Source organism: Orycteropus afer, unplaced genomic scaffold, assembly GCF_000298275.1.
Source record: "Orycteropus afer afer isolate SDZICR_OR568_19922 unplaced genomic scaffold, OryAfe1.0 scaffold00082, whole genome shotgun sequence".
Lineage (NCBI taxonomy): Eukaryota > Metazoa > Chordata > Mammalia > Tubulidentata > Orycteropodidae > Orycteropus > Orycteropus afer.
Genome location: NW_006921669.1, coordinates 6,440,978 through 6,452,164, shown reverse-complemented (window position 1 = coordinate 6,452,164; position 11,187 = coordinate 6,440,978). Strand labels below are relative to the sequence as shown.

The window sequence follows — 11,187 nt, the reverse complement described above, 5'->3', positions numbered from 1 at the left end:
TGTCTGTGCACATAACTGGCACTAGCAGGCACTAACTATACTAGCAGGCCATCGGAAAAGGCCACTTGCCTTCTTCAGCAGTTTTATCTCTCTGAAATGAACTTGTTTTATGTGATCACGAGAAGGTGAAATGGGGAAAAAAAAGAGAGTAAAGGAAGATGTACAACAATGTTCTGTATTTCTTTTACTTTTATTTGTCAAGTATCTCACATGGCCAGCAGGATCTAAGGTTTCCTTGGGTGGCTTGCTGGAATTCTAAATGTATGCCAAACTTTTCAGAATGTCCTCCCACTTGCCCTTTGCATTGCTGTCCACCCTCTTCCTCTTCACATTTCTTCTCACACAGATGACAACAGGAGACAATGGGCCATGTCTTTGTATTGGCAGGGAAGTCCTTCTAACTCTCTTGTTGCTTTCTCTCAAATCTTGGATGACCAAACTCCAATTGGTTTGTAGTGAAAGAAAAAACAGAACTAAAAATGTACCATATAATGTCCATACAATTGAATTCCATGCTGCTTTAAAAAGAATAGCTTAAATCTATTTTATAGCTATCTCCCCAGTGTAGGTTAAGTGTGTGTGTGTGTGGGGGGGGGTTTCCAACTGCAGAACGACCTTATAGTGTGATGCTACTTATAAAAGCCAGACATCCACATGCAGACACACCCACATACCCACATGCAGACACACCCACATACCCACATGCAGACACACACACACCTTTGTACATGGCTCCAACTGTGTGGGCACCTCTCAGAGTGGGAAATGAGGTGGAGAAATTGGAGAGATAAGGAAATTGGAGAGGGTCCTACTGTCTTACAAATGCACTCACTCACATTTATCATTATTGTTACGTTCCAAAGACCAGATTGTTATGTGAAAGTCTGCCTTAGGGGAAAATGGAGGATGACCACATCGTTACATAACTTCTAAACCCCTGAGAATCATGGCCCAGCCAAGTTGATAACCTTAACCATCACAGCCAGTGTTACTCTTGCCTCACACCTTGGCATTTGTTATTGAGATGTGTGTCATTAATGCATACAATGGTCAGATAGTAGATGTTTTCCTATTGCTGTAAATATAAAATGTCAGATAATGAGATGGTCGATAAGTGAGGAGTAGATATACAGTAAATCCTGTGAAACTGGTGGAAGGTGGAAACCTGTCAAAGAAGGAAAACTCAAATACTTCCCGCTAATAGAGAGTGATAGCAAAGTGTACCCTATCAAAGGTGGAAACTTGGAGGCCTGGAAAAATAAGGCAGTCCCAGCGGATTCTGACTTTCACAGGTTTCACTGGATGTACATACCATGAGTGGATATTACTTTCATTATGGTAGCAAAATATATAATAATGATGATAACAAAACACATAAGCTTCGAGCAGAACCAAGGATTGACAGTTTTGGATGTTTCATGTTTTTGCCACTTCTTCTCAGAAGGTAAGTTTTCTGAATCTTATCTCCATGGCGCCCCAGACAAGTTCTTGTTTTGTACTTAACCTATGTTTGGCTTCCTGTCTACTACTTCTGTGCTAGCTAGTGCCCCTCGTATTGCTGGTCTTTCGAAATCCAAGGGTTAGAATGTAGTGGCTTAAATTCAACATTGACTGTTCTGTTTCCCAGGTTATTTCATACAGAATGGCCACATTTACATCATTACCTTTTAGGACAGCTTTTGGAAGGACGTATTGACCAATCAGAAGGTGACACACTTCCCCAAAGTCTATGAGTCAGTGTTTCTCATCGCCCTCAGCTCCTATGGAGAAAGCCCTAGAGAAGAAGGTTTCTGGAAAGACGTCTACCAAAGGCTGAGAAGGCCACCCTTCAACAGCTCCATCTCCTCTGAGGCCCAGGTCTGACGCGGGATCTTCCTCCCTTCAGCTTTTTTTTTGGAGGATGAGATATTTGTGTTTCACTTTTGCATTCCTTCCTCTTATTTATCCTCTTCCTTTCTCACCACCCCATCTCTACCACAGACACGTAAGCTTTTCCCCTTCCTCCATGGCCACAAATAAACAGCATTTTGATGCTCTCTTGTGAAATCTGCACTCCAGGACCACAGATGAGGATCAGAGATCACTAGATGAAAGGCCACATGGCTTTCGGTTGAGAGACCAGGGCTCCCACCCTAGTTCTGCTGTTTATTTACCATGGAACCTTGGAGTGAATTAGTTACCTACCAACACCTTGGTCTCTTTGTCTATAGAATGGAACTGATAATAGCATCAACCTCCTAGGCTGTGGGGTTGATAATAACAATAATAATACACTATACATGAAAGTAGTAGAGTCAATACTGGTAGATGTTGGGGCCAGGGCAATTTCCCTTCCTAGAAGGATTCCAGGGCCAGGAACCAGAACTGAGTAGTTAGGGATGTAGAGTAGAATAGGTCAAGGAAAGGAGAGGGGCTGCAGTGGGAGAACACAGTCAAGAAAGAGATGACCAGCCAGTGGTAATGAGAGCACGTGTGGGTTGATGAGAAAAAGTTCCTGGCTCCCTCAGAGAATTTGTTAAAGAGTGACCATCAGTCAGAGCTGAGATACTTGCAGTGTGGGGCCAACAGGGTACTGATGACAGTAGGTTCAGTTAGGAATTGGTGGTCCGATGTGGATCCCAACACACAAGACAAGATGATCAGTCATCACCTATCGGGAAACCATCTGCTGTCAGCTCGATTCCAGGTGCTGTGGGGAGAGCAGTGCCTGGTGCTTAGTAAGCATTTGTAGTTTGTTGATTAATTACAAATGTAATAGAAGAGAATAAACACATATTTAAGGCCTACTATGAGGGAGCTCTGGTAGCATAGTGGCTAAGGCACTTGACTGCTCACCAGAGGGCTGGCGGTTCAAACCCATCAGCCACTCCTCGGAAGGAAGGTTGGGCAATCCTACTTCCGTAGTGATACTGCCTCGGAAACCCAAGGAGGGGTCGCTATGAGTCAGGGCTGACTCGAGGGCACATAACAACAACAACAACAACAACAACAACATGAGCCTCGGTGGCACAGTGGTTAAAAGTTCAGCTGCTAACTGAAAGTTCAGCAGTTCAAACCCACCAGCTGCTCCACAGGAGAAAGATGTGGCAGTCTGCTTCCATAAAGATTTACAGCCTTGGAAACCCTCTAGGGCAGTTCCTGTGAGTTGCAATCGATTCAGTGGCACTGAGCTGTGGTTTGAATGTGCCAGGTATTGCAATAGGTACTTTACACAATAAGTGCTTCATTTTTATTACTGTTGTACCCGCTATCACAGGTAGTTTTATCTGCATTTTATGCATGAGGGAGCTGAGAGTCAGGGGTTATGGAACTTATCTAGGTCGCAGAGCCAGTAAGCGACAGGGTCAGGACTTCAGTCTGGTTTGCCTGGATCCAACATCTACCCTATTTCATGTAAGTCATTCTGCCTCCCGACTCATTTATTGAAGGCCTACCTTATATCCAGCTGTGGGGCCTCAAGAGTAATTCCTGACCTGTAGCATCATGGGATCTAATTGGAAAAGGAGGTCTAATGAGGAAATGGGAAGACTATGGTATCCAAGTTAAGAGCCAAAGCCCTGGCACATGGCAGCCCTCCCTACTTGTTAGTTAACAAAAAGGATGAGGTTCCTGACTCAGCAGTGACTGTGCCTTGGAGGTATGGACCTTTTAAAAGCCCACAGTTTTCTTTCCTTGTTGAAGGTGAGCCCTTACTCTGCCTACCTTCACGACGCAGCCCTGCTCTATGCTCAGACCGTGCGGGAAATGATAAAGGCCGGGAGAGATTTCCGGGATGGGCGGCAGCTTGTCTACACTCTGAAAGGTTCTAATAAGACTGCACTGCAGGGTAAGTGGGAGCTCTGGTAGCATAGTGCCTAAGGCATTTGACTGCTAACCAGGAGGCTGGCAGTTCATACCCACCAACCACTCCTTGGAAGGAAGGTTGGACAATCTACTTCCGTAGAGATACCACCTTGGAAACCCAAGGAGGGGTCGCTATGAGTCAAAACCAACTCGATGGCAGTTAGTTTTTTTTTTTTTTTGGTTGGCAGGGTAAGTGGCTTTGAACCGTGGTGGGCTTGGCACTCAGGCCTGCTGCCCTGGTCCATGGTAACTTGAGATGACTGGTATGTGATTAAAGGCCACTTTATGACCTGCCTCCCACTGAGCCACAGAACTCACCTTTCTTGTGGAGACTCTGGTCTTTCATAAGAGGTGAATGGGGTTAAATCTCCTAGCTGCCACAGTGGACTCATTCTTCTCTGTGTACACCTGGTGGAGAGACCACTGGGGCACCATGCCCTCCTGAAAGTCCCACAGAAGCTTTCAGATAGAATCCAATAAGAATAAAGCTCAAGAGGATGAGATCTGCTCCTGGGGTCATGCCTACAATCCTTCCACTCTTGTGTTTGTTACTGGGGGCCCTGGGCATGACTGGTGACACAGTGACCTCTAAAGATGGGATCCATCCCAATCTTACTTTCCTTGCACGGACAGGAATTTATTTGGAAGTGAGTTACTTTGACTTCATACTGGAAGCTGACCACCTGTGTTAGCCTTTCCGTTCCTAAGTTTCCTCATTCGTAAGACAGAGATAACACCTCTGACCGCATAGAACGGAGTCTCTGAGTGGTATAAATGGTTAACATGCTTGTCTGCTACATGGAAGGTTGGCAGTTCAAGTCCACCTAGAGGCACTTTGGAAGAAAGGCCTGGTGATCCCCTTCTGAAGAATCAGCCCCTGAAAACCCTCCAGAGTACAGTTCTGCTCTCACGCACCTGGTGCGGCCACGAGTCAGAGTCTGCTCATGGCACAACTGTGCTGTTGTTGGGTGACACTGACTCAACTTGGAGCCATAGCAACCCTAAGTGACAGAGTAGAACTGCCCCATAAGCTTTTCTAGGCTATAATTTTTTTATGGAAGCAGGTTGCCAGATTTTCTTCCTGCAGAGTTGCTGGATGGGTTCAAACCACCAATCTTTTGGGTAGGAGCCAAGTGCTTAACTATTTGTGTCACCAGGGCTCCTTGGTTTTACCATACATGGTACTAGTAACCAGCATTTATTGAAGGCCTACCTTATATCCAGCTATGGGCCGAGAGCGTATCTCTCATTTAATCCTCACAGGTAGTATTACTATTCCTATTATTATATAGGGGAGTAAACTGGGAGTAGAAAGGTTATGTAACACGTCCAATATCACAATGTTATTAGGTGGTGGAGCCAGAATTCAAAGTAAGGCTCAGTTTCTCCAGGGTTCAGGCTCTCCACAGCCACATAATACTGAGGAATCATTGAAACGGATCATGTGCCTGGCACAGAGAGGGTACTCGTTATCTTTTCTTTGGCTTCTCACTCACTTAATAAATTGCATCTTAAAATTTGTCCTGTAATTTAAAGAGGACAGCCAAGGCCCATTGTTTGGAGTTTTGACAGCCTTAGTTAATGTTTACGCTATCACTACCCCTTGCAAGTGGAAATATTAAACTGTCTCCCTTCCTTCCAGCCCCTGAAGCATTTGCTTAAAAAATATGGGGTCCTCCTTCCTGCTCTCAGTTGAATCCTTTCTGCCAGATCAATGTATTTCCTCTTTGCTGCCCTTTTAGACATTCCTAATGCTGGAATTAGGGGAAGGGGATGAAGGGCAGATAGGCCGTCTGACAGAGTCTGAGGTTCCTCAAATGGCAAAACCCTCCTACGTGAGGCTATTTGAGGGTCGGGGAAGGGGCACTGTTGGTTTGAGTCAGCAGGTTGTTCAATCTTCCTTCTTTGCAGGAATCACAGGCCCTGTGTTTGTGGACTCCTGGGGGAAAAGGCTCATGGATTACTCAGTCTACGTCCTACAGAAATCTGGAAATGGGGCCACTTTTCTTCCCTTTCTTCACTATGACAGCTATCAGAAAGTAATCAGGTATGGTTGGGACACATCTGCAAATCTCAAGCAGTTAACGTGCTTGACTGCTAACTGAAAAGTTGGAGGCTCAAGTCCACCTGGGGATGCCTTGGAAGAAAGGCCTAAAAGCCTTATGGAGCACAGTTGTCCTGTGACACAAACGGGGCTGCCGTGAGTCAGAGTCAACTGGGTGGCAACTGTAGTGAGGCACAGAGGAACCACATCACAGGAGGACACGGAGAGGCTGTGGATCCTGCTGGGGCAGGAGTATACTTTCCAGCCTTTGGAATCCAGCTCCCAGATTCTGCCATCAAGTTTTCCCTGTTGTTCTCTGAATTCATCATAACTATGGTGGGCCTTTAAGGAAATATTGCCCCTGATTGTGGGCGAGGCTTGGCCACTTTAGATTGCAGTTTAGAACACAGAACCTCTCACTGCACCTCCCTTGGGTTGTGATGCTCTGGCCTGGGCTGGTCCCCATTGGCCCATTGTTTTGGGTCTTCTTTACCCAAGCAGAGATCCCTAAGCCCAGAGGAGGTGATGGAGTACAGCGCCCCCTACAGGGCTGGTAGTGAAACAGATTTGTCTCGATAGCCTAACATCGAAACAGATGCATGGACACCAGGGCCTGAATGTCATCCTGAACTCCACACCCAGAGCAACGCAGACCCACAGCTGCCCAGTTGACTCCACTGATGGTGACCTCACGTGTTACAGTAGACCTGCTCCCTAGGGTTTTCTTGTCTGTGATTTGTATGAAAGACGGTCACCAGCCCTTTCTTCTGCAGTGTCATTGGGTGGGTTAGAATTGCCAACCTTTAGGTTAGTAGTTAGGAGCTCTGGTAGCATAGTGCCTAAGGCACTTGACTGCTAACTAGAAAGCTGATGGTTCAAACCCACCAGCCACTCCTCAGAAGGAAGGTTGGGCAATCCTACTTCCGTAGTGATAACTGCCTCGGAAACCCAAGGAGGGGTCGCTATGAGTCGGGGCTGACTCGACGACAAATAACAACAATAACAACAACAGGTTAGTAGTTACGAGCTCTGGTGGCGTGTGCCTAAGGCACTTGACTGCTAACTAGAAGGCTGGAGGTTCAAACCCACCAGGCCCTCCTCAGAAGGAAGATTGGGCAATCTACTTCTGTGGTGATACTGCCTCGGACACTCAAGGAGGGGTCGCTATGAGTCAGGCTTGACTCGATGGCACATAACAACAACAACAACAACAGGTTAGTAGTTGAGCACAAATCATTTGTGCCACCCAGGGACCTTGGAAATTTGTTCTCTCAGCTATAAATCAATTAGAAAATGAAAAGGAAACCTAAAACTTCATTCAATTTCTACTTGCCCCCATGGCCTCCATCCCCAACTCAGATCAATGTGAGACTTCTCCCTTACTCTTAGGGAATTTAATCTACCAAAATTGATCAGCCCAGGAATGACTCACAACCATGGCAAATAGATTCTCTGTATTATAGGAATAGGCATATAGCATAGGCTGTGGTCTGTGAAATGTCAAAGTACTAGATAACAAGATTTGTCTCTATCAAGCCTGGGTGAAAATCCAGCAACATTGGAAAATCAGCACACCCTCTTTTATATAGAAAGAGACATGATTTAAATCAAAAGATTGCGTTAGCTAGTCTACCTGGCGAGAAGCTCTTGCTCTTCCCTGAATTAGATTATCTGCAAGCTGGATTTGCAGAGTCAAGGTGAAATGGAGAAATTGGATGGGCCGGTAAAAGTTTGAATTAAGATATCAAGATGCACTTTTACCAAATGACATGTATGTTTCAGTTGCCCCTGAGGTAGTGACAACTAAAATAAATCAAGTAAGGCTTTGTGTTTTTTCTTTAAGACCCATGAGGAATTTCTCCAATATTTCTTGGCCCCATGGCTCCCTTCCTGTAGACAGACCTGGCTGTGGATTTTACAATGAGCTCTGTGATAGTGAGCCTGCTTTTACAGGTAAGTGGAACTGCCTGGAGAAGGTAGCAGGAAGGCATTGTCTAGAGCAGGATTCCTCAATTGCAACACTGTTAACATTACAAGCAAAAACCAAAGTCACTGCCATCGAGTCATTTCTGACTCATAGCAACCCCTCCTTGGTTTTCTGAAGTGGTATCACTACAGAGGTAGATTGCTCAATCTTCCTTCTGAGGAGTGGCTGGAGGTTTTGAACCACCAGCCTTCTGGTTAGCAGCCAGATGCCTTAGGCACATTAGGGGCTGGATAATTCTTTGTTATATGTGTAGGGGCTGTCCTGAGCATCTAGTATGTTTAGCGGCAACCTCGGTCTCTATCCACTAACTGCCAGTAGCAAGCCTATGAGTTGTGAATCCAAAAGGTCTCCAGACTTGGCCAAATGTCCCCTAGGGGGTAAAATCTGCCCCCTCCTGTGTTGAGAGCCACTTCTCTAGGGAAACCTGCCTCAGAAGCTCCATATATGGGAAGTAGAAAGCATCTGGGCAGGGTTAGGAGCCCAGGCCCTGGAATTCCAGGGCTCATGCCTCAAGAATGAGCCTGGGAGAGCACGTGGCTGTCAAAGGTGGTGGTGGCATCAGAAGTCATCATCGTCATTATTATCTCTGCACTGGAGGGTTCTGTGCAAAGGGAATGTGGATACCATGAGAGCCGGAGAGCCGGAGGGTGGTCAGAGAAGGACTGCTGGGAGAGATGAAGTCTGAGTAGACTCGGTGTACCTAACCCAGCCCATAACTTTGGCAGCTTAGGGGACATCTGGTTGGCAGGGCAAGGATGCCCTTCCTTCTGCTGTTAGGCTGACCTGGGTAATTGTATGTCTCTACCTGCCAGGGGTGACTGCTATGACTCTCAAGCTGGCAATCCTGATGACTGTCTTGGGAGCTGTTGGCATAGGTCTGATTTTAAGGAGGCAGAGGGGAAAACGGCGGAGGCAACATAAAGACACCTGGTGGCAAATCAATTACGATGACATCACCATTCTGCCCCAGAACAAGGTGAGGCCACATACAGGCCAGACATCCACTTTTGCGTTCACTGCTGGATAGTTTTGGAGGGCACCTTGTCTAGGAACTTAGGGAAGCAGGAGGCTGGCTCATTTATAAAGGGAGCACTTCACGAGGATGGGAAAAGTGATGGTTCAGTGGGAGAATTCTCCCCTTCCATGCGGGAGACCCAGGTTCGATTCCTGGAAGATGCACTTTTGCAGAGCCACGACCTGTCTGTTGATGGAGGCTTGCGTGTTGCTATGATGATCCACAGGTTTTAGCAGAGCTTCCAGACTAAGACAGACTAGGAAGAAATGTCTGGCTCCCTACTTTTAAAATCAGCCAATGAAAACCCTATGGATCACAACAGTTCAGTCCACAGCTGCTTATGAGGATGGTCCAGGCCTGGGCAGCATTTCATGCCACTGTGCATGTGGCCACCCAGATTCAGGGAGAGGTGTGGGAGGAGTCAACTCCACGGCAGCTGACAACAACACAATAACTTAACGGAGAGTGTGGACACCTGAGTCTGGGTTCCAGGCCTGCCACTTAGTTGCTGAGTATCTCTGGGAAAGTCATTTAACCTCTCTGGGCCTCTGATTGATTTGTCTCTAAAGGTCCCTTCAGCTCTATGACTCTGGGTATAAGAACCTACACATCCTGCTCAAATATTAAAGTGTCTCCTGGGAAGCATTTACTTTCAAAACTACAGGAACTCCTTTAATCCACTGATGACTTGTACAGTTAGCCTCATTTGCTCAATAAATGCTTGTTGAGTATCGACTATAGGTCAAAGCAAGTGCTGGTCATGGGGGTACAACCACAGAAAAGATGGGGGCAAGTTCTCAGAATGGTAAATGACTACATGTCTCCACATCAGGAAGGCTTCAAAGAGGAAGTGGCTTCTGGGGACAGTAGATTTGCTAGATGACAAAAAAGGAGTAATCCAGGGTCTGCCAGGACTTGAGGTGCTCTGAGACTGGAGACTGGGCTGGAAGTTTGACAGGTTCCAAGTCAGGGGAGCTACTAAACCCAGGAGACTGAGAGCTAATGGTAAATCATTTTCAAACATTTCTGGGATTCTGGGACTTGCTGGCCTGGTGTTGGGGGTATTATTATTGTGGTGGGTTTATTGTGGGTGATGGAGGGGGAGGTCACTGAGCTCTTCCCTCTTCAGCCAAAGCAATTCTGTTTCCATCTGTCAGGTTTCTACATTAGGGTTCCACGGAAGATTCTTTTGAAAAACAGGATTCCTCTGCTTTAAAGAAGTTCTCTGATTATGGTTAAGTGTTTTGCTGCCAGCCGGAAGGTCAGCAGTTCAAACCACTCAACGGCTCTGGAGAAGAAAAGACCCAGCAATCTGTTCCCATAAAGATTATTTCCTAGGAATCTCTATAGGACAGTTCTATTCTGTCCTACAGGTCCGTGTGGGTTGGAATTGACTTGATGACACACAACAACTGTTGTAACATAGGTAGGTGTTAATTTAGGAATACGATTCTGGCTCAGGTACAGGTACAGGTAGTTAAGTGGTAGAGCTGGGAGTTGAATCATAACCACTCTACCATCCACAGTGGTCCAGACACCAAGAAGGATGTATGTAGCTGTTAGGCGCTCACAGTTCAGGGTCAGAGAGATCAGGGTTTAAGTTCTGACTCTCCCTTTTATTGACTTTGTAACCTTGGCACTCATTTTCCTCCTCTGTAAAATGTACAGTTCCTTCAATACATGGCTGTGTATTGGATGGTCACCTTGTATCCTGTTTTACAGCCATCCCAGAAAGGCACCCCTGTGTCGAGAAGGAACCACAGTAGCACATCCAGTATGATGATTTTGGAGGACCTCAACTCCTTGGTCAAGAGCCAGCAGGGGGAAGAGCTCTTTTATGCCCCAGTAGGGCTTTACCAGGTACATGTCATGGCAAGAAGGCTGCATGTGGGGCTTAGGGCGTGTCTCTGTCCTGCTCCCTGTGTATGCTTCCTGTGGGGCAGGGTATTCCAAATAGTGGGACACTCTTGACACAGTGGTTAAGCACTCAGCTGCTAACTGAAAGGTCAGCAGTTCAAACCCACAAGCTGGTTTGTGGGAGAAAGCTGTGGCAGACTGTTTCATAAATATGATAGCCTTGGAAATCCTCTGGGACAGTTCTACTCTGTGCTATAGGGTTGCTATCAATTGGAGTTGACTTGATGGCAATAGATTTGTATTGGTTTGGCTTAGTTTCTCCAAGATGATTTTGTGACACCACATCAGTGCTTCTCAAACTTTGATATACATATGAATCACCTGGGGTTCTTGTTAAACTGTAGATTCTGGTTCACTAGGTCTGGGTTGGGGCCTGAGATT

At 46.3% G+C, this 11,187-nt stretch overlaps 1 protein-coding gene across 1 annotated transcript in view; it reads left to right on the top strand.

Moving 5' to 3' along the window:
• Positions 1-11,187, top strand: part of LOC103197658 (guanylate cyclase 2G-like) — a 37,895-nt gene that overhangs the window by 6,728 nt on the left and 19,980 nt on the right. The window contains exons 4-9 of the mRNA XM_042781043.1: positions 1,672-1,857; positions 3,682-3,826; positions 5,755-5,890; positions 7,731-7,840; positions 8,750-8,850; positions 10,612-10,749. Coding sequence (XP_042636977.1) covers positions 1,672-1,857; positions 3,682-3,826; positions 5,755-5,890; positions 7,731-7,840; positions 8,750-8,850; positions 10,612-10,749 — 816 coding nt within the window. The remainder of the gene's footprint in view (positions 1-1,671; positions 1,858-3,681; positions 3,827-5,754; positions 5,891-7,730; positions 7,841-8,749; positions 8,851-10,611; positions 10,750-11,187) is intronic.